Source organism: Malurus melanocephalus, unplaced genomic scaffold, assembly GCF_030028575.1.
Source record: "Malurus melanocephalus ecotype Western Australia unplaced genomic scaffold, MMel_1.1 scaffold_15, whole genome shotgun sequence".
NCBI classification, from domain to species: Eukaryota; Metazoa; Chordata; class Aves; order Passeriformes; family Maluridae; genus Malurus; species Malurus melanocephalus.
In genome coordinates this window covers 4,731,069-4,757,961 of record NW_026623247.1, presented here as the reverse complement: position 1 = coordinate 4,757,961, position 26,893 = coordinate 4,731,069, and the positions used below count along the sequence as shown (strand labels likewise).

The 26,893-nt window shown below is 44.5% G+C and overlaps 1 protein-coding gene across 1 annotated transcript in view; it reads right to left on the bottom strand.

Annotated features, from left to right (window-relative positions):
- The window catches only part of PSD3 (pleckstrin and Sec7 domain containing 3), a 112,010-nt gene extending 85,123 nt beyond the window's left edge, over positions 1–26,887 (bottom strand). The window contains exons 1-3 of the mRNA XM_057385247.1: positions 26,810–26,887; positions 14,794–14,902; positions 878–1,946 (exon numbers count right to left, since the gene is read on the bottom strand). Of these exons, the coding sequence (XP_057241230.1) occupies positions 878–1,946; positions 14,794–14,902; positions 26,810–26,830 (1,199 nt within the window). The 5' untranslated portion in view covers positions 26,831–26,887. The remainder of the gene's footprint in view (positions 1–877; positions 1,947–14,793; positions 14,903–26,809) is intronic.
- Between the last annotated feature and the right edge of the window lie 6 nt (positions 26,888–26,893).

The following is a 26,893-nucleotide window of genomic DNA, read 5'->3' as shown; positions in this document are numbered from 1 at the left end:
TAGAGTAGCCAGCTCAAGTAATCCCATGCACTGGCCAAAGCAAAACACCACAGATCCAGAGGTGCAGAGACAAGAGAGCCTCCCTTGTAGAAATCCCGCTGTCTCAGYAGCAAACACCCCTCCACGTCAGAGCGGGCATGGTTTGCTCAGAGCACACCAGTGGAACCCTTTGCTTTGTCATAGATGTACATCAGGAAATCAAGCAAATCAGGATGCAAAGCAGCACCATTTTTTGCAATATATATTGCTAGGATTATATAAATACAGATAAATAGATAGATAGATAGATAGATAGATAGACAGACAGACAGACAGACAGACAGACAGACAGACAGACAGACAGATAGATAGATAGATAGATAGATAGATAGATAGATAGATAGACAGACAGATAATATACAAAGCACATCCCATTTATCCTCTTATCATCTACATTGGCCCTGGATAAAATGTCTTTATTATCTGACCTTTCAGAGGTTCTTACACTGCTCTTACACACTGTGTCTGAAACCAGAAAATCTGTTCAGGTACATATGGCCAGGCCTGCATGCCAACTGTATTTAATTACATGAACATGTCCAGATCCCAGGTACACCTGCTACAGATGCTTCATCACACAGACATCACTGTGCAAATGGCATGACTTCTTTTCATTTCAAAATCTGAGATGGACTGYAAACTTCAGCAAGATACTGTGAAGTGGCTTCTAGGCACTAGTCAACCACCAGACAGAACCACTACTGTAGACACCCACACCAMAGGCAGCAGACAAGTATTTGCTGCTTCTCATTAGCACATGAAGAGGTAGACACGAGCCACGTGCCTAGACAAGAGAAACCCCACCTGATCCACTGCTCCCCTCCTAGCACCATCTCACCTCTCCTGGCCTCCTGCTAGCACGGCCATCTCCTTATCACCACAGTTCTTCCTGTCCTTCACAGGAACTTCATCCTTCTTGTTTTCATCAAGCAGAGCTAGAGGAGTGGCTCCAGAGGCAGTGGGTCCTCGTCCTGGGTCCTCACAGATTGCACTCCATGCACTGTCTGGCGAGGAATGTAAGCCTGGGGAGACCATTGGTGACACAGAGTGACTGGATRTTTTAGGGAATGCCTTCCTCTCCACGGACACAGGGTCAAGCAGTGAGTGCTTCTTTCTTCTCTGCTCCTCGTCTTTTTGCAGCCATAAAATCTCCACACCTTGAAATTCTACGTGTTTACTCACAGCTGCCTCTTTAGCCAGCCTCCTCTCAGGACCCGTTTGCATTTTGTCTTGACCAKGTTCTGAAAACTCCTCTAAACATGCCCCTCTTTCCATTCTGCTAACTGCTTCCAGGTTTGTCACAGATGGTCTGTGACTGCTTAGTTCCTGAGCTGCATGGACCTCCTCTGCTTTATTACTTATGGCCTGTGAGGACTCAGACTCCTTTTCTCCAGTCCATATTGAAGCCAGATCTTTCTCTATGATCAAATGCTTTTTTTCCTCAGCTGTTCGTTCAGATGGAAGAAGTATGTCTGAGAGTTTTTCTTGGCCTGTTGGAACTGGTTCTCTGGCTGCCTGCACGTTTTGGCTGCCAGTAACACACTTTTTTTCCATTTGCGTCTCTGAATCGAGAGAAGTATTTGCTCTCTCTTGCACCTTTGTTGCTTCTAGCTGTCGAGAGATTTTCATAACCTCCAGCAGATCGSCCGCAGGTTGCAAACCTTCTTCCGCGGTGTGAAGCTGCACTGCCCCAGCATCAGGCCTCAAATTATCTGCAGGAGCTGCATGTTGAGGAATGGGCCTGATGCAGTGCTGACTGTCCAATCTTTCTGGACTGCGCGTTACAGGCTCTGCCGGGCATATCAATGGAGCCGTGGGTGTGGGTCTGCTTGACTCTACAGTGCCGTACTCTGGAAATTCATTGATGATGGTATGAGGAGGCAAAGTGCTGCTTCCMCGGCCACTACCTAAAAAGTAAAAAGAAAGAAAGCCTGCATTTATGTACTGCATGCACAAAACAAAAAGCGAGACCTCCCTCCCCAGACCACTCCTTAACAGAGTAACAGTGCTCTGCCTTGCAGGGAAAATTCTGTTCAGTTTAACTCATGTCCGCACGCTCTCACAATGCAGTTATCCAAAACTGGTTCTTTTACATAGGAGTTTTTGGGCAGCCCAACTTTGGGAGTGTGTGCTACAGAGAAAGGAATGCCAGAAATGTCTGCTACACTTCAGAACAGGTCCCAGTGGCCCATGAACAGTTTGAGGCCACAGGCCAGGCACAGAGGCCTAAAAAAGCAGGTATTCAGATGTTTGACATCCATCCACAACAAGCACCACACATGACAGTATTACCAAAAAATGACACCACACGTGAAGGTTTTAGGTTTTTTAGCTAATTTGCACTTGTAAAGGTGAAACACTGGGAAGATAATCAGCCACACCCCTTAAGCTGTACAGCCTTGACAAAACTAATTAGCTAAATTACAAAGCAATTAATGAGCAATTCAACTTTCTGCCAGAATTACTCTCTTCCTTTAACAATTCAGGTAGCTGAAGGTCATGCAGATGGATGCATACCAAGCAATTCATATTTTCTATTGCAACAAATACACTGCTGCAGAAAAACCTTGCTACCCTTCCATTCCTTCTGCTGCTTTTCCAAATGTAAACAAAGCAGAAGCAAATAGGTAGGATCCCATTTTCCAAGTACCAAGCACCCAGTGGCTCCCTTTGTTGTGAGGTAACAGAGAACCATCTGCCCAGGGGGACTTCAGGGGTGACATAATGACAGATAATTGGCCACCTTATATCACAGCCCGAGAAGGAACTGAGCTTTTGGGCAGAAAAAAAAACCAAAACCAACTATCAGTAGCTGCATTTGTTCCACCCATCAGAAAAAAAATCTGGCCCATAGTAYAAAATTGTTTTAAATCAAACCGCAGGGTGGCCAGACCAAACATCTACTCTGAAAAACATAASAGTGACACCTCTGAAACCAGACACCAACTTGCATTTGGATGCTTTGGTCCCAAGGTACATCTCTAGGTGCTGCATTGCAAACTGATCCCCACCCCTGCTCTAAGCAGGCTGGCCACAGGTCYGTTTCTGAGGCAGAAGCCATGTAGCAGTGGTTAACAGTATGCTGAGCTCAAGGTGAAAGACAGGATAATCTAGCACAAGCTCAGAATTGCATTAATGTGGCTATCTATGTGCCAGTGCCTTGTAAAAGTAAGCAGAAGATCACACCTGCCACTATATCCCAGTATACATAGCCAAAGGGTAAATACCGCACACTGGGTGTGGTGCAGGATCAAAGCAACAGTCTTGGACTCTCCCAAGCCCCAGAAYATTCCCCAGTAGGCTCTCCAAACAKCTCTGTGCCACTGATTCAATTACTGTATAATAAAAATTCAGCTTCATGCAGACTATTTGGTCTATTTGAAGCTGCCATTGAGGGCAGTGACTGGACAAAGCAGGGACCTTTTCTCTGATGCAAGATCCCAGGGAGCTGTAAGAAGCAAGGATGCCTTGTCCACAATYGCATCACCACCCTGTCTCCACGGAAACGTTTCCAACACACAGGTATGGGTGCACCTACAGTGCTTTTCCTAAGTATCTGAAGCAGCAAACAGTCCCTTTTTTACACAACTCAGCCACACAATGCTTGAGTGCATCTCAAGCCCCCATTTTTCACAGCACAGGCACTACCTTGCCACTGTGGGACACTTCCACCAGGACAGACTCACATAGGACAGCGATGCTCTGTGGTTACAATGTACCTACACCAGCACCTGAACAAGCCTAAGCAGGCAACCCCAAGCTGCTTTCTCACCCCACAACCCTCGTCTACTCCAATGCATGAGCTTTAGTGCCTGCTGCTCCCTCAGCATGGCCTAGAGATGGGATTTCTTAGGAGAGGACTGATAGGGAGCCTGTTGCTATGGRTGCCAATGTAAACACTTCTCAGTGGACACATCCACCCACAGCAATGCCCAGTGCGTGCCCTCAGCACTGTGGGACAATGCATGGGCCACACTCTCTGCCTGCAGTGCCCGAAGAAAGGCACWATCTAGTGCCCCACGAGCTGTGAGCCCCCGTGCCTCACCCAACCCACACATCCTGCCTGGCTGGAAGGGAGCCCGGAGCGTCGGCCCCCGGCCTCCTGTGGGGCTGGGAGGCAGCCAACGTGCTCTGGAGGCCAAGCCCTAACAAGGCRCCGCACACAGACCCTGCCAAGGGGCCAGGCTCGTCTCTGCTAATTGCTATCTTAGCTTCTGAACCAACACGAGGAAAACAGAGGAGGCCTTATTCCTCGTGGTGAATGTTAGATGCACTGCTGCGCATCCCCATCTGCCACCGACAGCCACTGCTGGTGGCGGAACGCAAACCTGAGCAAGTTTCTGATTTACTTCTCCTGAACTTCATCCCAAGCAAACTTTACCCTCTGGCAAGCTCAGCAGACTCCAGCAAAGGTACACATACAGAGCACATAGCCTCACATGTGGGCACAGAGAGATGTGCAGGGGAAGGAGGGGTGCTCCCGGTACTCCCCTCTGCCACACCTGCAAGCTGTGCTCGCCTGGGTAAGAAAGGAGCATTATCACAACAGAATGTWAGGCCTTTCCTACAGTGAGATGTCAGCAGCCCTGCTCCGGCCAGACTGCTGCTGCCGGACATAYGCACAAGTCTGTGGGATTCCTGCCTTCATGCAGGAATATTCCCTAATTCTCTATCTGATTTTAAAAAATTCATACATGGCACCAAAGCAGCGTTCTGTTGCCATTATGTTAGGTACCACCATGCACAYGACTGCCAAGGCCTCTGCTTCGTGAGGCAAACCACAACCAATCTGCCCCCCTCTCCCAAAACTGCAAAGTCTCTCTCATTGCTCAGAGAGCTATTTCAGGTACAGGAGCTTAGGGGAGCTTGAGCTCTTTAAGAGAAACTCCTCCCTTATTCCCATCCACCACCACAGCATCATGTCTTGCTGCAGCTACTGGTATATCCTGTCCAACCCCATCCCCCAATATGACTGCATTACAAACAAGGCTAGAAAGACAACAACAAAATTTAAGGACTGCACTGAAGATGCGCAGGGAAAAAAAATACCCATCACCAAACAAACAAAGGACAAACACTTTCAGGTAACACAAATTTCTACTTTGCATTGAAGGTGGCTTCTTTCAACAAAGAAAAAGAAAAAGGAAAGAAAAAAAAGAAAGAAATGGATAGGGAAAAAGCTAACATAGAAAGGGGGTGAGTGACTAGAAAACTGAGACTGGGCAAATATAACCTAACAGCATTTGGCAGCCTTTCTAGTGACTAGACGTTGAAAGAATTAATGACTTAAATCAGGCATAGATATGATAATTAATAGGTAATTAACCATTCCATGTCAAGCAAGCTTGTCTACAGCATAAYAAAAGGAAATTCTAGGAAGCAAAACACAAGTTAAAAGCATAGACAGACATTTTGTTTACAGGTACATTTTACAAAAGAATGGTGTGAGTGTCTCTCTCTATACAGTATATATATATAAATATATATATTATCTAACTCGAGAAATTAGATATATTTGCTTGAACAGTCTCCTTACTCACAGAGGTTACTGTAGCTCCAGCAGTTACCCATTGGTCAAAGAAATAAAATGCACAGATCATCAGTTTATCTATAGCGATACCAGCTAATTCAATTGCTGCTGTTCTAGTCAACTGGAATCAAAATAGTTTCAAATTTCCTGGCAGCTGCTGCCCTGCACTGCACACAATGATGTAAATGGATGCTTTCTGAGTATTATGAAACTGATGGGGGAACTGCAGTCTCATTCAGTCTATCGCAGGAGCTAAGGAGTCCACCTTGGCAGCTTGCAGGGGGAAAAAAAAAATTTCCTCCAGCAAGGCTGCCTGACGGCATGCCAGGGATACGTCTGTGCTTAGCTGCCGCTTTTGTAACTGCGTCCGTAAGGGGAGAATCGGGCGGAATGGCGATGCTGCGAGTCATGTGCTGGTTTCGGAAGGCAGGATGCTTTATGGCATTTCAGCATTAGTGAGCTGGAAGCATTCACTAAGCAGTCCAGTCATCTTGCGTTTTATTTCTCCGCAGCTCCTTGCACCGATCACAAAGCAGCACGTGGGTGAGCTTGCATGCAGCATCATATCAGCTATGCTTTCATGGTATTTCTTGCCACTGTTTGTGAAAGGCAAATTAGGGCAAGTAAAAAACAATGCATGCATTAAGATGAAACAAATCTCTAGGTGACAAGCTTAATGAACAAATCATAGCATTTATGATATCACTACTGCAGCCTGGCAGAGAGGAGGGTTATACATATCTCCTTGTCCTGCACTCCATCACCTCACAACTTCTACGGTCACTAAAACTATTCCTATTGATAAGGCAGCTTGCTCGTGCTGACATGGAGCGGCCGTCCCGTGTGAGAGGGGAGGGACGCTGCACGGCCTCTGGCAGCCTTGTGCAGCAGCTCTTTTTCCAAATGATGTCATTCTCCATGCTGTGATAGGTCCTGCCTGGCCAGCGCAGCCAAAGCCAGGGGATTAACATAATGCAAACATGCGGCTTTTGTAAMTGGACTGCAAATATCCACACTGGACCGGGCACAGGATCTTCTGCAGCTTGCAGACACTGCAGGCTTTTGGGCAGTTTACTTGCTCCAAAAGGAGAAGCAGAGCCAGGTCTTCATCCCGTCTGAAGTTACAGTGGCATTATGTAAAAACAACAAGTCGGTGGAAATGGGGAAGCTGAGTGAAAGCGAGAGGGATGCAGGGGGAAGAGGCTAGGGAGAGTTGCCTAGAAGTAAGCCCTGGTGAAATGCCTCTGTACCTTAGCAAACACGCAGTGAAGGTAGAGAGGAACAGAGGTACAGCAGGGCCTATGCAGAAAAATTGACTGTGTTGGCTGAGATCCCTCACCCCAAAAAGAGACAACCAGAGGGAGTTCCTGCTGTGGTCACTGGGAGGTTTGGCACAGAGCCCAACAGCATGCACAGGCAGTGTGCTCTTTGCAGTCACCATACTTGAAGAGCAAAACAGTGGTGTGACCRCCAGTGGCTCAGGGTTACCCCAAAATTAAACTAATTAATTCAGGGAAGAAAATCCCCCTGCAAGCATCCRGGAGCAGTGTGTTGCTCATGAAATCATACACCCACAGCTTACTGCACATTGGAAGAGATTCTCAAAAAGATTCTGCTCAGCACTGCTCTTGTAAAGTTCCCTAAATTCTGGGGCTTTTGGGSCACCAGAGGCTGTGCTAGGTGAACAGTCAGTCTGCCATAGGACAGTCATGCCCATGCTAGGTAAATCTGTCATGAATCTCTCTGCTAGCCAAGTCCCAGCGCTGAAATCTGGTAGTGATGTGATGCCCAAGTTGGAAAACAGAGTGAGAAAAGCCGCCAGGATGAGAATGTAAATCATGTCCACTTAGAAAGCATGTAAAATACATGGGTCACTTTGTGCCTCTTTGAGTGTTTGTGTGGATTCTTTTTACAACTGGACAAGGTCTAACCCTATTCCTGATGGAAAGCTTTGTACAATCAACACTATGATTTAGTTGTGTACTTTTTCCCCCACTGATTTTGACTAATTCCCAGTAGTAAAAAGGGTTTGGGACCACTTGCACAACCTCAGCTGCACCGAATTAAGAGTCYTCTAAAAAGCCCCATACCTTTCCCCTGGCTGCAAGGATGGCACCTTACTGCAGCCAYTCACAGGCCTACAGCAAGCTCAAAACAGGACAAAGTCCAAAACTAACATGCAGCACGTGCTGAGAGGATTTAGTGWGAGGGATTATCCACTACAAATTGCTGTATGGGCCACAGATGGTCAGTGAGATAGTTCAGTCCCAAGAGTCATTACCCTGGAAAGCAAAATGGTAGAGTGAAACAGCTGCTAGCATGAGCGGGAGCAGGAGGGAATACAAAGGGAGTATCTGGACTCCTTATCCTGACATAAAAGTGAGAGTGGGTCTTAGAATATTTAATTCAGTTTTCTTCTTTAAAGTCTGGAGTGATATGGCTGCAAGAATCACAAGTATTGGTTTAAGAGTTATGTTTGGARAAGTCTTAAACCCAAAAGGTAAATGACAGATCCCAAAAGAATCTGAATTTTTCTATTTTTTACTACTGATTTAGAAAGGAAGCAGCAAACAGATTATTTTTTGAAGTGTAATACACATAGTGATAAGTAAGAATTCCTTCAAAAGCTCCATAAGAGCCTTCACCTGAAGAACAAACTTCTAAAGCAGTGACAAACTTCTGAAGCAGTGACAACTCACAGCTGCTYTGACACTTTCAGTAACTACAAAGATTTCACAGCCTCTCTAAATCAACTTGTAATTAATGTTATCTACTTGAAATACTGTATTTTGAAAGAATCCTCTCAAAACCTTTGGCAAGTTGCTTTGAGCAGGCAAAAATGGCTCTAAAAGTCCCTCACTACTAAGCACAGATCTCAGAATCTCTGGATTTTTGCAGAGACAGAAACTAGCCACTCCTGCTGAAAAGTATGTCCTTCACTATATTTCAGGCTTTGTGATCAATTAGCCAGCTAAGAGGAGACTTGCTAGGCAGTTCTTAGAGCACCCTAGGATAGAGCTGGGTATCAGGTTATGCACCCAGCTAAAACAAAAATAGGACAGAGAGGGACACRTACATCTCCCAGATTCCAAGTATTTGTTGCTAAAGGTGCAGTTGGACATAGCATAGTAACTTTTCAGTAGGCTCACACAGGGAATGAGGCTCCCTTCCTCAGGAAGCTGGACAGAGCTAAATAAACAACGCAGGGATCTAGAGCAGAAGGTACTTGTTAAAGCAGTGAACTGTGAACAGGCAAGATACGCATTGTACTGTGTGTTACACTTTTTCAGTGCGATACCAGGCCAGAACTGCGTCTACCCACATAATTTTAAATAAATGCCTTCTCCATGTTCATTACCAAGCCGTCTCCAGCAGCAAGTTAACATGCATCATTTCCTTTCAAAAAGCTTCGAAATGAAGCAAGGGTACAGCACAACAGAGAACCTGTGCTGGTGCACTGCCGATCTCACCAGATGATGGGGCTGAAGCTGAGGAGAGGAGAGGTGAAGAGGGGAGGGCAGGGGAGAGGAGGTGTTAGGTAAAAACGCAACTGTGCCCCACTGTACCTGCTTGTAGCCTGACAAGTCAGCTGGCTGAGCCTCTCCTGTTGTGCCCACTGATCTGGATGCCCCATTTTCTGGCTGCCTGATAGAAAGGAAGCCTAACTGCCTCCAGGAAAGTGTTGCTAAGTCCTGCCAGCTTCAGCTGCGTTCAGCCTGTGCCACGTGTGCTCAGAGCATCTGATGTAGCCAGACACTGACAGACTGCCAGCATCACTAGGTCCCCAAATATTTGTGTGCTCATGTCAGCATGGCTCTCAGCTTCGGCAACCAGCCCACAGACAGAGAGGGAATTATTGCCTTAGCTCTGGCATTTCCTAACTTCTGAGTGCTTAATTCTGCACCTTTAAAAAACAATAAACAAACAGGCCATGTTTTAACGATTATTTGTACTAAACCCCTGGCCTTCAAACAACTCTGTTGTTTAGCCAGTCAAGGATGTGGTAATCTCCTCCCTACAGCTGTAGGTTATGATAACTTGAACTATCCAGCTTTCAAGTGCAGGTCACAAGACATACAATTTCCTCCTGTGGAGCAAGGGACTTAGCATAATGCCTTGTGCGCCCTTTAGTTTTCCTCTCCCGTCGACTGGAAACACAAACATCCATCACACCACACCTGACAGCTCCAGAGCATGCCTCAGCTTCTCCCAGCCCCAGGAAGCAGGACTCACTAATTCAAGGGACACAGCAAGACAGCTCCACCTCAAGCAGCCAAGATGCAAAGCACAATGGAACCTGTCCTCCTGCACCAGCGTTTTTTCCATATGCACAGTCCAGTGTGCTCTTCTGACAGTACTGTAAGATATTCTGCCCTTCAGAGCATCCAAATTGACCTAGTTTACACCATGTTGGAGTGAAAGAGGAGCACTCAGCACCAGTGAACATGCTGGTGCTAAACAGGCAATCACTTCCTATAACGCACGAACTCAACTGGAAAAGTACATTCTAATAGAATACCTCTGGAGACTTAAGTTAAAGAAGTTAACCTTCTTTCTGCATCATTGCCAATCGGCAATGCCAAACATCAGAGATATTTATGAGAAAACTATTGATTACACTATGATTTAAAAACTCCAGAAGGTCTTCTGTATGTCAGAAAATGGAGCAGGACACTAGAAACAATATTAAAAGGCTGGTAGAGTGAAGTATGCACAACAGGATGATGGACTTTTAATCACAGGGGAGAGGGGTATTACAGCTCTGAGCTTTCTGTATTCCAGCCTTGTGTTTGTTCCTGGTAAATATTGCAGGACTCTGATGTACCTACCCATCCTTCAGCACAGTTAGGCAAAATTAATGTGAAAATCAGGCTGTTCTCCAACCCTCAGAAAATGAAGTTTTACACCTTTTCAGGAAGGCAGAGCTACAGAGGAAGATACCAGAAAAGGGAGCCCAGACTTTCAGGATTGCCTGGAGATGGGAAGAGCAAGAGATGAAAACATGGTAAAGGGTGATGCCTCAAAATGGAAAGCAGTGGGGTTGGAGGAAGCAGTGGGGACTGGGCAAGACTACAGTCAGCAATCTGGGCTCTCACAAGAACAATGTAATGAGTGCCTGTGTTCTAAGGACAATCCATACAATGAGGATCAGGAAGGTGCCACTTCCATGCAATGCAAGGAGGATGCAGCAGAGCTGGACATGCATGCCTTGAAGTAACACAGAGCAAACAAGCGAGGCAGAAGATTAAGGACAACCTAGTATGTCAGTGAGGCTCATTTTACACAAAGATACTGGGATAATTTCCTTAAAGCTGCTTAAGTCAGCAGCAGAGGACCCAGAAAAGGCTTTACTTTTACCAAAAAAAAGCAGCCATTGTGTTCTTCTTTTGCTCTTGAAACAAGTTCTAGAAATTCTAAAGCAAAAGCAGTAATTTCTATGACTGAGGTTCAGGAATGGGTATGTTGCATGGGTCAAAGTATGTGTTTGGTTTTCTTTCACGTGTCAGATTTGGCACTGTTTGACCCCGTGCAAAGCTGATTCAGCCCACACTGCCAGGAGAAAACAAACCTTTTTTTTAGAATTGTTCTTTGGGTGTTTGGCGGGGAGGGGAGGGTTTGCTACTCAGTTTTTGCTGGCTTGAGCTTGCTAAGCACACAGATGAGCACCAGAACTAGCATGACACAATCCGTGGCAGTGTGTGTCTGGGACCATCTCTTTTGGCAGAAGCAAGCTGTTAAATGAGCTCAGTTGCCTCATGACACCTCACTGAACACAAAAAAGCAAGTGACAGGCTTTCCAAAAAGCTATTTGTTTCACCAGGAATTCAAAACCAAGCTTCTTCCAGCAGCTGTTGGGAAAGACCAGATTTGCATAGCAACACAGGCAGTATTTGTACAAGGCCTTTTTGTGAAGGATGAGATTAGACCTCTGGTACACAGGAGGGATGAAAGCTTTCTCCTCTCAGAAGCAGCAGAGAAAAGACTGTTTATCAATCGTAAGAAGCTATTTTCTTCCTAACAACAGCCATGGATTTATTTTCTCATATAACACGAATTATGGGGTATTTGGCCTTCATGTTTACTTAAGGAATTATTTTGTAGTATCCCCCACTTTTTTCCCCAAGGAAGCACTTTTAAGACTAAGTCATGTTACTGTGACTTTCTTTTTTCTTTTTGGTATTTAAATGTATTAACGGCAAAGTAATAAAAATCAGGACTGTAGCACAGCCAAGCCTAAAGATAAGTCTGTTCAATAGAGATCACTGTTTCCACAGCTGTTTCCAGAGGAGGAATGTATGTTTCCACATACAACAAGCACCCTTTATGTCAGTGAGTCTGAGAAGAGGTCTTGTCCAACCCAGCTAAATTCAGTTTCTAAAAAATATTTTCTTTTGCTAGAAGGCAGAAGGCTGGGCTTTTGCCAGCGAAAGTGGCCAGGCTGTGAAGGGGCGTGTGGACATGTGTGGTGCATCCTCCCAAGTCCCACAGTGGGAGGGGTCTGCAGGAAGATGTATGGTCCCAAGCCCTCCCACAACTTTGTGAGGGTCCAGGGGGCTTGGGCCTGCTTCTGCTCCATGTAATGCATCCAAGGCAGGGCGATGGACAATGGACAAGAGAGGAAAGGAGCCAGACAGGGGGCATCACACAGTAAAGACCAGAGCACTTGTGGGCATCATTGATCACAAATATCCCAGATAAAACCAGACTGAAGACAGCAAAGGAGAGAACATGTTTTACATGTGACAGCTTTATCAGTATTTGAATATCATTGATGAGACCCTTCTTCTAAAGCCATTTTTTTCTTTCCCCCCACCCCCATCTGAAAATGACCAGCAGCTTCAACCTGGAAGGTAAAAATCAGTACAGGAGCTTATCAGGAAAGGCTGCAATCTCCCACCTGGGTAAACAGAAGTGTTTGCCACAGTTGCCCCCAATTATTATTGCTTCTTTGTGAATTGGCTTGTCTGAGGGAATGTTTTTATACTCAATCAAAAAACGTTTACCCTCAAGAGTATCTCGCAGGGATTCAGTAACATGGCTACAGCCGAAAGGGAAAGGATAAACCATTCAGCAGCTTATATGCTACGTTCTGTTTCTGAGGTCAGCCACGGCACGGGTGAACTGCTTTAGGTTAGATAAATTAAAGTTCAGCCTAACTGCCCACAGTGACAAGTTGTTCTCTTGATCAAGTTTAAACACTGGCATTTTTCCTGGCCCTGCCCCTGTCACTCATTTGCTTGAAATATTTCCTACTTTGACCCCTAAAAAGCGTAACTTCTTACTTTTAAAGGGAACTTCAGAAAGCAGTATGTTTATTTGAATTTTCAGTATTGATTCTGTCCCTTCCCATCTAATACAGAGAAGGACAGAGAGACTTTCAGGCCTAGCTGCTTTCCCCAAAAGCGTATGTCATGACATATTTGACATATCTCAAACCAAAAAAGCCAGGATTTGGTGCATAAAGCCCTACGTTTGTACTGCTGTGCCCACAGTCACCCTGTCCTCATACATCTCCAGTTAATAAGCAGTTAAAACCTGCTCACTTGAAGAAAATAGTAGGAAGGGGCCTACTCATTTATCCACAGGGGTCAAACAACTTGGAAGAGAAGAAGGAGGAGGAGGAGGAGGAGGAGGAGGAGGAAGAGGAGGATGAGTAGGATGCATTTGTCTGTGACACCATGAGGCCAACATCACCCAGTTTTTGGGTGCAATTCACAAACATTATATGTTAACCACTGTTAAATATTTGCAAACCCTCCTGTGAGGGTCCCTTGAAATCACTGTTAGCCCCCAATGATAGTTTCTCATTAATAAAGGAAACGAAGAAGATGCAGAAACAAGGCAAGAAGGAAATCCAGAAACAAGGCAAGAAGTAGCACAGGAAAAATAGAGAGAATTAGGCGCATAAGTAAATATATCTGGCTACACTCTGCCACCCTTTATTTTAGGGCTCGGTACTCAGCTCAGAATACTTGTCATATTTGATAATTGTTTTGGCTGGTGATAACAATAGATTCACTTGGATTTATTAGAAACAGCATACTTTATTTAATACCAGTCTCTGGATATGTACCAATCCCAGCTGACAGCGCTCTCACAGTGTGTCTTTCCAAGCGAGAAATGAGGTCATCATGATTCATGTAATAATCTGATACAAACATAATCTGATACACATTTCATGGCAATTTGGAGAAGTTTTTAAAATTTGTAATTGAGGAACTTTTGGTTTTGGTTTGGAAAAACCTTTTTCTCTTTTTGGAAATCTGGATTTTTTCCACTTTGCAATTAGGATTTCCCAGGTGGAAGATGAAATTTTCTAAAATCCAGGAAGAAACTGTTTACTCACTTAACCGAACTCGAGTTCTGCTTTTTCATTCTTTTTTACTATGCTTTTTTTTTCCTTTTCTTACTGAAGGCGAGGAGCCTACACAGTTTGTTTCTGAACAAAGTGCTGCCCTTTTCTGGCAAGAAGGGAGTATTCTTTAATTAAGTGACATTCCAGAAAGTTTGCAATTAGAAAGGATCAAGGTACAAAGAGAGCAGCCTGAGGAAATGCTTTTGCAAAGAGGGCAGGGATTGTTGAACATTATGATGAGGCAAGAGAAATAGGTACAATAACTACGTTTATTTTCTTCTAAGCTCAGGCTCTGAAAAGATGGAAAATGCCCTATATTTACAAGAAGAATAAAGGAACCAGACAGATCCTTAGGCACAATATTAGATACTGCATCTGGACTTCTTGAATTACTAACTACAGAGGACAGAGCAGTTCAGGTAACACCTCAAATACCTAAATTAAAACCTTACCTACCTCTAGCTGTAGAAAAAAAGCAGCATGCAGACTACGAAGGGCATTCCTGGAAGGACCTCCAGGCAGAGATGGCCACATTTCAGCATGTGCAATTGCAGAACTCGTGGCTGAAGCAACTCCGCTGCAGAGAAGTGCAGGGACTCCCTCCACCAATGTGTCTCCAGCACACGAGTCTCTGCTGTCACATCAAGGCGGCCCACACAAGCCAGAGAGGAAGGTGGGGGTGTAAGACAGGGAACCACTGTCATTTTCTGGAGCCAAACCAGCAGGATCCTTTGGTCTGACACTTGCAAAGGGCAGCACAGCACAGTGAGCAACCCATGAGGTCACTAAGGGAGCAACTTCTGCAAAACTTTCCTGAGTCGCTTAAGAGATTTTTTTTTTCCACACAATAGTAATAAATAGCACTTACCCATGCCTGAAGGCTTCTCTTCTTCCAAGCCAAATAAAAATTCGTATTTGGCCTTGGCAACATTCTGGGCATGAGCCGATACATCATTATCCCGCACAAGTGCTTCTGCCTGTAAAGTCAAAATAAACAAAGCTTATCTACCTTTTAGTGAAGAAACAGCAGAAGGAACATGAAATCCCTCCAGGTACACTGTCAGGTAGCATTTTAAGTATTCATGCTATCACCACCAAGATCACCCAGAGTAGATGTGGGCCAACTCAGAGTGCTTTTGAAGAGCTCCTCTCTCTGTCTTTGAACCCAAGCATGTCAGTATCAGGCAGAGATATTAGAGCACCCAACCACTCTCATCTTTAGCCAGCTTACCCACCGAAAAGCCAGCAGCATGGGCCAGCTACCTCAGAAACACCAGTTAGGGTTAAAAATATCAGGGGAATAGTATCAGAAATAGCAAATTTGAGTATGTATGTCACAAAAGTGGGACCCAGGGGAAAATCATAAATGAGGCAGGCTGTTTCTTAGAAAAGAGAGTGGGGTAGAGAAAGGAGGAGCAAAGACTACAACCAGGATAATAAAAAAAGAGAAAAAGGATAAGGTATGCACACATGTGGAACCACTGTCTAAGGGTCCCTGTTGGGCAGCCCATGTGCGACTGTCTAGGTCAGGACAAGAGCCCAACTTGGTTTCAAAACCATACCACACAAGTCAAACCTGCTTATCTGGCCAGGAGGCAGGGACGGTGCACAGGGTGGTGAGCCCAGTTAGCAGGGGAATACCTGGAGGGGTGGATGGACAGATGGATTGAACAACCCATTCTACCCAGGCCTGGTTCCACCAGCACTTTCCCACTGCTCCCTTCTTGTAAGATGCAGTTTGACAGAGTAAAATCCAGTTTCTCAGAAGAGAGAAAGGCTGCAGGACTCTGATCAAAATATTTCTCTGAACAGGTAGGGACAAAACAAATTTCTAAGCTAAAGTACCAGCAAGAAACTGTAGTGCAAAAACTACCTAGAGTCAGCATTAAGTTTCTTCCCAGCTGGGCAAGATGGAACCTGTAATTCTTCTGTTTGAAGTGACAGATAAAATAAATCACTAACTCTATAAATTCTTCAGTAAACTCTATATTCATGCTTTATGTTTGAGGAAGTCAGTTGTTGTGGTATAGCAAGTCATTACATGGTTTGCATTGGTGAAAGCATTAGTTTATAAAAATACTCTTAAAAGAAAAGTTAAATGGAACATTCTGCCCCCCAGGACAACAATAACTTTCATGCATTTCTTTCAAATACCTTAGGAAGAGTCAGCTACAAACAGAAATTCAAAATACAAGAGACACATAATTCACAGGCACACACAGTCATGGCTCTTTAATCAGAGATGGATGGAATTCTTATGTTCCTCCAAGGCCACATGTCCAACAATCACGTTTTCTTCGAAGAGCATATTGATAAATAGCTACCTGGCCCTGTGTCCTAGAACAGTTTTGCTCTAGGTTTTCCTGGCCTTTTACCCCCATTTCTCCCTCTACTTTTCTGCACTGTGCAACACCACTCTGCCCTAAGTATAGAGCAGATCTTACAGAGAGGTCTTGGACTGATTTTTTTACCATTCACTAGTCCAACTACTCAGCACTAGGGCTTCCAGAACTTTGATGGAAGGCTAGCAAATCTTTTGAGAAAAATGTGCATATTTTTTCTCAAAAATGCGAGAAAATTAAAAAAATATGCTAGAAAAATCTAGCACAAAGATGACTATCACATGCATGACAAAAAGAGCTTGGAAGAAGCCTCCATGTCTCTCCTGCCTTTACAGGGCTGCATTCATTACTGCCAGGAAGGCAGGAAGGGCTAGAAAAGGAATAGCTGGAGCCAGAGCACACAGGAGAAGGCTCTTTGTCTGCAACAGCTTAGACAGGAGTAGTTTACGGAGCCAGACAAAAATTCAGTCTACTCAGATGGATGTGAAGGGATGGGACGGCTAACAACTAGCTGGTGCCAAATCCCGGTGACAGATAAATGAAATGGAAAATATAATGAACAGAGCAGTCCAGTTCTTAAATAGTCAGGAATTTCTGATCTATACCCCTCTGGGACACAGCTTCTCTATCCCTCAGCCTTACTCTTTGAGATTTCACAGACATCTGCTGCAACGGATGTCCCTGCCAGCAAACGCATTCCAAGGCTCTCTATTTGCCTTTACCTTATTGTAAAGCAATGAAGAAGATTCCAGTTCACAGCACCCTCTGCATCATCCAATAACAGGCACAAATAAATTGTCAAATTAATGGGGTTTCAGTGTATAGGGCATCCTTTATCAGTTAGGTGCCTAAACAGAGGCTGTAAGAACTTTGTCTTTGCATCCAAAAGGAATAACCTGATTTTCAGAAGTGCTCAACACTGCTGATGAGAATTACAGATACTGGCTTGTGTATAGGAACAGCTGAATTTAACATTTATTTAGGGTGTCGGAGCACTAAAAGGATGTGTCAAGAAAGTCCAGATCCAGGCTTAAGGGTAAGTTTATCATATTTCATCCAAACAAGAAATTTAAAAAAAAAGAATGCAAGAGAAGGAAATAATGAGGATGCTCTGGGGTCAGAGCAAGTTTTTAAGACTATTGCTTTACCACTGTCCAAATCAAGAGACAACATGTGCTCTCCTTTCCTTCTTTCAATCTATCACTCACCCAAGCTTTGCAGAAGTCAACATGCCCCAAAACCAGGAGCCCTAAAAAGGACAGGACAAACATTCATGGTGCTTTCAAGCTGCATTAGCAAAGATTAAATACAAGCAAGATTGAAAGGGATATAAAACTCCTGCTTAAGCCTTCTCTCTCAGCTCAAGGGTAAAGAAATCTGCATCCAGGTCAGCTCACTTCATAATTGCTTCCCTCAGAAGGGTTTAACTACCACCTTTGATGCATCTGGTCTCTTGTCACTGATGGAGAGGGTGACACTTAGAACGTCAATCCCCTTAAATCAGCCCAGCTGTACATACATTTCTCATGCGCCATATATATATATTACTTTTTGGTAAGTAGTCCCTGCCCAGTGATGCTCTGGGCAGAGAGGCAGCAAGCTTCTGCCCATTTGTGCATCACTCTTGCAGTGCTTTCTGCCTGTTTGAGCATGTTTGAGCAAGGCTACTTCTCTAGGTCATAGTTTTTGGTCAGGAGTTAGGAAGGCCACGTTTGCCTGTCAGCGAATTTTAGATAACATTGATGAGGCTGCATTAGTTTGGACTTGGCAGTCCTCATCCCTCAGACCTCCTGCCAACACACTGGACCAGTTTTCATTGACCTCACACAAGGCATTGGCATGGGTCAACAGAGCCCCCTTGATGGCCTTCTGTTCCGTGCTTAGGGAGCAGAGATTGTTTAAGATTTGCCCCTGGTGCTGGGGGTGGCTTCAGGCCAGCATAGGAAGCGAAGCTGATGAATCCATGTCTCAGCACTGAACTGAACAGCAGCAGGATGCTTAGACCACAGGGTTCCAGCTACTCCAGCAGGAGCTGCCAAGGACAGACAGATAAGTCAGCCCAGCACAAAGCACACACACTGCCTCTGCTCTGCTCTACTCTCTGGATGCATGAATGGAGCAGCGGGTCAGTATTTGAACAGAGAAAATGCTCTCACAATTCATCCTTGAGAGGTGTCTTCAGGCAGGCTTCTGATGAGAGCTGGGTGCTACCTTTCCTGAAGTACAGTTTCTCTCTGGATGGATTTGATTTCAACTCACGAGCTCTCGTCTAAGTGCCCTCCAAAAATGACAGTGTTTTTTAAACAGGTATAGTGAATCACAAAAAACTGAAGAAAATCCTTCTCCTTTCTCCACAGAACAAAAGCACCAAAGCATCCTCTTTTGACTTGTATTGAGGTTTTAGTTGGACCTTTTTTGGGACAAACTGTTTTTGTCTTGGTGCCTTTTTTTTTTTCTTTTGATACCTACATGTCAGACAGCTTTAACTGAAGAATATCAAAGCATTGTTATCTCACCACCATTTTCAGCAGAGCCAACAAGAGAGATGAGCTCCATCTCAGTGGAAGGGGTAACACTGTCCACAGTTGCTGTGACAGGGAATGGTTCAGTCTGAACACTGAATACATGTCAGTGTGAGCCCATGCCTCCTGAAGCATTTGCACTTAAGGTCATATGTTTTCTCTGAAAATGTCTAATAAGGAAGAAGTATTCAAAGGAGCAGATAATTAAATAGCAAATTTCAGTCTGGATTTTTTCAGACTCTCTGTAAGGACAGATGCTGTTAAGACAGACTGACTCCTTGCAGGAGACCTGGGAACACAGTGCTTGAGAAAAAGCAGAATGGGATAGGTGCTCAAGCATGAGTCTTGAGGGAGCAAGAGTCACCCAAAATTCTGAACAGAAGAGACTTAGGCTAAGGGAAGTATCAGCAGGAAGAGACCTAAGAACATTTCACAAAGAACTGTCAGCTGGGACAGAAAGGTCAAAGCGTACTCAGGCAGGTCCCCACAGCTAAGCCATACAATGAGGAAGCCTCAGTTTTACATGCTTTTGCATGTGCACAGCTCCTTTTCTCAGAGCTGACTGCCTTCCCCCTCAGCCACACCACCACCGGATATCAGCTCCCTGACAGCAGGCAACAGCCCCTGCACTGGCAGTGTCTTTTGGAGGTTTCATTGAGACTACTGGGGAAATGCTGCAGTACTGCAAGAAAGGAGAAAAAAGCTTTGAAGAATGCCTGTAAATCAGAGTCGGCTATAGAGAACTTCACAGCCACACCTGGACCATTTCTAATCCCAGGCTGTGTCTGTTACATTCTCATTGCTTCACCAACATCTCTAGCAGCAAAAAAAAAATTGCCTGTCATCACCTATCATATACCCTGATACAGTGAGTTTATGCTCTCAAAAGGAATGATGGATAGAAGGTTCTCACAGATTTTAAAACCTTCTTCTGTGAATTGCAATGTCATGGACAAGTCTTTACAGAATCCTGCATTGAGAGCTCTGCCTCTGCTGTCACATTATTCTCATGACCATGAGCTTAGCAAGCCTCACTGCTTTTGACAGGTCACACCAATTGTTCTGAAAATACTATGCCTGTTGAGCTTGTCTTAAATCACTTTCCTAAGTAACAGGATTAAATGCAGAAAGCTGGCATCAAAATAAACGTGCTAACTGGTGAAACCTAGTGCACTGACATCACAGAGAGAGTGCGGGTGCTCACTAGCAAGGGTAGTAGCTTTTCATTCCATGTCATCTCATACACCATACTTGTGTTTTACTCACACCTCTCCATGTTAATACACGTTTGCAATTCCTGAACTAAAACATTAGTAAAATAGATTAAAATTCAATAGAACAGGAACTTTGCATGGCTAAATCTCAGCTGGAGCTGCTAAAACTTTATGGTAGCCCTAGCTGTGAAAGAGAAGAAATCGCAGCCTTTAAACCAATTCCTAACTATCCGAAGTTGCAGGAGAATGGATAGAAAGACAGATGGTGGGGGATGAAAGAAAGGGCTTGTGTGAGAGCACTGCCTGTAGCTGTTGTCCAGCAGAGAAGTTTGGATTTTAGAGAGGGATAACCAAGTCATGTAACTTTTCAGCTACAAGAAAGCAATTGAGAGATGTGGTAGAAGTGCTTGTGGGCATAAAGGGTGTGAAAAAGGCAAAGAACAATCAGTGATTCAGCACCTCCTATTTTAATGCAACAGCAAGAGGACAGAAAAAGGAGTCAGCACCCCACCAAAGAGGACATGGTTCCTCACACGGTTTGTAATCAAAACCACCAACATCCTTGCAAAGCAATGTCACAGAAACAAAAATATTAAGGGATCTAACGAGGACGGTGAACAAGCTCAAGGGATACAAATCCCCAACAACAGAGAAATCACATCCTCCTTACAAATCTCCAAGCTGAACTCTTTCTGGGCATCTGCTGACCTCCACAACCACATACATGGTCCCAGGCTAAAGCGACTCTGAATCCAAACCAGTGCAGTGAGTCACTATCAGCTGCTAACCAGGCTGCAGTATGGCCCTGGATTGGACAGGTATCAGGCTCTGTACCATCCACTCAGCTCCTCTGGAGTCCTCACCACAATCCACCCCACCTAATCCCAGCGATTCAACAAAAGGCACCAGGGCACTGCAGGCATTCCCAGCACCACACAATTTGTTTACTATAAGCAGCCTCACAAGAAGCAGTCACACTAGAGAGGGCAAAACTGAAAGGGTGCAGATACTATCAAAGCTGCTCTCCCTGCTCAAAGGCAGACTTCACATAAGTTCAGTGTCTAAAGACAGGCTCAGTTGAGAAATAAAGCAAAAAAGTTGCTGCTTAGAAAAAAACCCGGGAACAGTGATAAAAAAAAACCTCAAATGCCTTAGCAGCAGAATTAAGCAGTTGTAAGTAAAGTTTGTTTCCAGTGTGGTCACCTTGTTTTAGACCTGCACTTGAGTTTTCCTCCCCGTAAAGAAAAATGTTTGCTTTGTTGTTTGGTTGAAGTTGTTAGGAAGCAGTCAGCTGTTATACAGAATTAAATACTTTCTATTATGCAAAGGCTGAAGCTGTCTGAGCTGTAACTGCATGACTGTGAACAGCATATTAATTCAAGTCTGTATGATTACTCTTTACCATTAAAGGTCACTCAGCATCTTGTACTTGCCAAGTCAGTGATTTTTGATGCATGTTGTATGGACCTCTGGATGTCTTTGCATTATTTGTAAGGTATGTGCAAGAATCAAAACAGGCTCTCTGAGAAGAAGGCTTTAGCTCACTGTTTGAACCACTGTGTTCTTCAATACAAAACACAGATAATGAAAAACACCCAAAACTTGTAGAAAGCTACAGTGCAAGTATCTTTTCCGAGTTATGCCGAAGAGCATTGGGATAGGGGCGTGATTTAAGAAAAACTGTGTAAAGACAGCATCTTTTATTCAGAGAATTCAGTGATGCATGTAGTAGACATCTTGCATTTACTGTTTTTGTTCAATATGTTCCAGTATATTTAGCAAACTGACAGACTGCCTCTCTTCAGCAGGTAGTGTGCTTCCACCGTCTTCAGGCATCTCAGATGGCAGAACAATGTTTAGACAGGCTACAGGTCTGCTCCACATGGATTTCTACTCTATGGAAGCTAAAATTTGAATGTCTAAATGCCTCATGAGCCTACCAGAAGTTATTTCTGTATCTTTAAGCAACTAACTTATTTCCAAAACCCCAGCCAACATCTGCTGTCCCTTGAAAATATACAGACCACATCCTTTGCTATGTGCTGAACATTCTTTATGTTCAGTTAAATACACACTACTCTTATGTTTGGAAGAACAGGGTATTGCAAGAGCTCATCTTCGTTTTTCCAAATCAATATTATAAACATAGTTTAAGATAGTGTCCCAAAGTGATTAAAATATTCAATTTCAGCGAATGGTAAAAAAAAAAAACCCAAAACAAACCACTGAACAAAAAAACACCCCACACCCATTAGACCCCTTGACACAAGAGCCACTGGAAGAATTCACATTTACAAAGGTTTAAAAACCTGCATTTTCTCTGTGGCAAGTGCAAACTATAAAACTACACCACAGCAACAGAATATGCAGAAAAGGGGCATGTTTCTCCCTCTGACTTAGATATGCCTTATTGTTTCTGTATGATTACTTCATATCACATATTGAAATTAATTTTACAGCTTTCATTCTCAGCAGTTCTTTCTGAGCCTTGACTAGATTTAACAGGAGTCTTTCAGAACAGAAATTTGAAGCAGATTGAGGCAGAAGCGAAAAGTCACAAGATATTTCTCCTGATGTGCATGGACTGGAGGACTGAAAATATTGTTGCAAGACTGTTTGCTTCTAAGAAAGCACAGCAGTCAGGAGCCAACAGGCAGTTTCAGCTATGGCAGGAACGCAGAAGACACCAAAAATGTTACATCCTCCACAAGCAGCACAACACAGGCCAGCTGGCACTTATGTCCCACTGGTGAGGAAGTTAGTACCTCTTCTTTTTTCCTCATTAAGTCACAGGAAGTCCACAGACAAGACAGCTGATGACARCCAGAACTCACTGGTACTAGAATTTGTTTCCTCTTGAGAAAAGGGCTCCCCTGTTAAGCATTCTTCTGTTAGCACCGACACGCAGACATATCCCAGGCCTATGTGCATCTTACCATCACGCTTGGCATTTGTTCAGCCTGGGAGATGCAGTTATTACTCAAATGACACTTCCCATTTGAAAACTGTTGTAAAAAAAATAATGAGTACACTTTGGAGGTAAGCCATCTCTTCTACTGTGCCATTTCATGCCAAGAAGAGAAAGCAAGTCCCATTCACTGCTTTTGCAAAAAGGGAGGCTTGTATTATGTAATCTGTGCCATTTAGGTTGTTTTCTTACTGCTCACAGTTTCAAGACAATGACCTCCTTTCAGTCATAGAATCATAAAATACTCTGAGCTGGAAGGGACCCATCATCATCATCAAGTCCAATCCCTGGACCTGTGCAAGACAGTCCTGTGACCAGGCAGCAAAAAGTTACGTGATGTACTCACAGTGTGTTTCTGCCCTGGCAGGCCATCCCCAGAAGCTAGCTCCAGCCTGGTTTCCTTCAATTTAGCCCAGTAGTCACGACACTGAAAATCTTTTCACACATTTAACAAAGGGAGACACAGCAAATGCCATGCACTTCAGTGGAGGTGGAAATCTCACGCTCTGATGGACAGCTTGGTCCCTGACGGACAGCCTGATCTGGTGCCCAAACAGGTTTTTTTACTTACAGCATCCAGGAAGTACAGTCAATTCAGGAGCCATTCAAGCTTCAAGGGCTAGATAATACCAGAGCTCCTCTGACTCCTGATTCAACCCTGTAGCAACCAAGCCCGCACCCAGAGGGCTAGCTGTCACCCCACCCTGCTTTTAAGCACCATCCACAACCTGCCTTGCTCATCTCTGTAATGCAGGGAATAAATGTTCAGATGCATTAGCATCCTAGGAGTCTGTGGTCTTGAACAGGAACTGGCAAAACAGCAATAAACATCTCAGAGCAAGGAGGAGCTGCCATCAGTATTTGAAAGCATACTGCATCAGGATACTTTGGATGCTTATGTCCAGAATGAAAGTGTGAGGCAGACACTTTGAGCTGGTCTCAAACAGCCTTTTCATCTGATAGAAGGATATTATTTCTGCACACACACCCCAGTTTCACATCACTGCTAACAGAAAAAAGGGGTGGAAACAGTCTCTGTGACCGTGGGGTTCATGGAAGGCAAGAATCCATTTAGAAAGATAATCAGAAGTTTAAGACACAAATTGCGAAAGACCTAAATTTGTTTACCTGCGGACCCACTCTGTTGTACAATGACTGTCCAGAGAAACTCCCTGTCACACATACCCCTTGGAAGAAGCCACACTTTCAGAGCGAAGTATCCACACACAATTTTACAACCCACCAGGATGCAATGAACCACCCAGGTCACAGAGCAGGTCTGGGTGGGACAGGCAGATGGTGAAATCCCTGCTCCACCAGAAGCCAGCTCTCCATCACGAATCATTTGCAAAGTAAAGTCCCTGCAAGGATGGTAGGTGGCACATGTCCCTGCTGAGCCCAGGGACAGCTTAGCAATACTCATACCAAACAACTCTAACAGCTGCTGCACCCTGGGGATCCTCAGCACTTGCAATGCAGAGCTGATCTGGAGCAGGATACTCTGGCTGGTGATTGACTGCCCCAGTGTTTGAGTTTTGGCAGCAGTTCACAGGTTTGTCCAGCCTTTGCTGAAGCAACAGAAGTTTGGCAGATGGCTCCTTGGTACCCTGAGGACCCACCTAATTTTACTCTGCAGACACTACCCCCTCCCTTTTGTGGGCCCTCTTCACTAAGCCACTATACTGTGCTACCTCTAAATTATCTCAAATCAGCAGTACTCCTGCCTCTTGCTCTCTCTCAACACCATTGCAAACAAGCAGAGGTTTTCTAAAGAAAGCTCTCTCTCAACACCATTGCAAACAAGCAGAGGTTCTCTAAAGAAAAACACATGCCTCAGAGAAATACATGCCTGAGAAAAATCACTCCAACTCTCAGGTCTCTCCATGAAGCAGGGATTGTTTCAAGTAATCAGCTGTTGTGCACATACAAAGAGAGTTTATCAACCACGGCCAAAGCATCCTTCCTTTGCACTGGTGGCCTTGTATGATGTACAACTTGTGCTGCCCCAACGCTGAATCTTCCAGCACTTGGCTCAGAACACACCCATAGAGAGGAGTGCCTGCAGAGATGCTCCATGGCACTCCTGCAGAGAGACTGCCTCTTCAGCCCGCAGGAATCAAACCCCAAACCATCTCTTATACCAAAGCTTATACAAAATCAGTTGCCAGACTTGCCTGGGTGTGATGGGCAAGAATACAAATGACCATGTTGGGGTGGAGGCGGGGACAGAAAGTACTCTGAATAACATCCATGTCTTTCAGCCATGCAAGTTGACAACAGTAAAGAAGGATTTGCTGAACAAAAAGCCACTGGTATGTGCATTAGGATCCTCACTGCTCCTTTCCTTCTCAATTTGATGGCACAGAGATGGAACTAGTAAATCAAACACTCCGCTTAAGTACAAACAGCATGAGAGAGACACTTCCACACGGGTCAGTTGTGCAAGAATTTTCTGTGCGGATTAAGAAGCTCTAATTTTTCTGTTGTCTCAAGTTTTGAAAAGAGCAGCATGTAGGCTTCTTGGATTTTTTTTTCACATCACCACTACTACAAAGGATGTTCTTACACTCCCCAACGAACCAAAGCTGTAATTGAATGGGAACATTTGCACAGGGTCTCCTACATGGTTAACCTCACCTTTCTCCCAGCAAAAGCATGCCCCAAAACCAACTCTCTCTCTGTGTAAATCAGCAGAGCTAGGACAGATTCACTGAGAGCATTAAACTGCTAACATCTGCTGAAACCCATGAACTAAGGATATGACTGATGAAAAAGCATTTGGAGGAGAAAAAGGCTTCTTTCTACTAGCTAAACCAGAAAGGCTTGGACGACTCTCAGCAGTCTATCAAATTGCTTCAAACGCTGGGTGTGCAACTTCCAGTTTCATTACAAATACTGCATTTGACTTTCTCTCTGTTTTAATGACCTATGCACAGACAGAATTAAAGTGTGACTGAAGCTACAAAACTAATAGCACTCGCAGTTGCCTATTACACACCCAAATCACTTCAATAACATATGCATGTGGCTTGGCTTGACAATATACTAACTGGACCCTGTGGGAGTCAGGTAATTGCTGTTTATAGCATGGAAATACTCATCTATATGGGAGTTAGCAGCTTCAGTGAGTTTGTGTGAAGTTCAGACTCAACACAACTCAATGTTTATGCTCCCATTGAAAAGTGTACCTTCAGTTCTTGGGAGCAGGGAAGAAGACAGCACCTCAACTGAATGGGAGCATCCTCCTGTAGTTCAATATTCTACAATTTTACACTTTTGGTGAATTCATCTCAATCCCACTCTTGCCCTGAGAGTGCAATGCTACTACTCAGCCGAAGGCTGACTTTTTTTGACAACGTCTCGTTTAATTCAAGAATTTGGCGAGATTAAGGGAGCTTGTCAGTGCCTCAACAGCGCTGATGTGTTACACAGACAAGTTACTTGGAGACACAAGCAAAACCAACTGCACGATATGCAGGCTGGGGGTCCCAGCCCTGAGGTGCGAGTCCCAGTGCAGCTTCCATGGTGCAGCTGGTGTCTCTCGGGATCTAGGAATAATGAGGACAGAAGCAGGCTCTGAGCTTTTTCCCTCAGGGTGCTGTGAAAAGGGTTTAAGAAAAAAACAAGAGGGAAAAGAGAAAACAATAAAAGAGGGAAAGGGATAAGGGAAGAAGGAAGAAGGAAAAGAGGAACAGAAAGGAAACAGAAAAAAAGTTTTAAAAAAAAAAAGAAAAAAAAAAGAAAAGAAAGGAAAAAGAAAAAAATAAAAGTAAACGGGGAAAAGTGCCCCCGGCTGAGCGCAACCCCCGCACCCGCACGGGCACACGCCGCCCCTTACCGCACCACCGGCTCCCTCCATCTCCCATCGCCGGCCGCGGCGGATCGCAGCCGCCCTCCCGCCGGGCCGCGCCGGGCCGAGCCG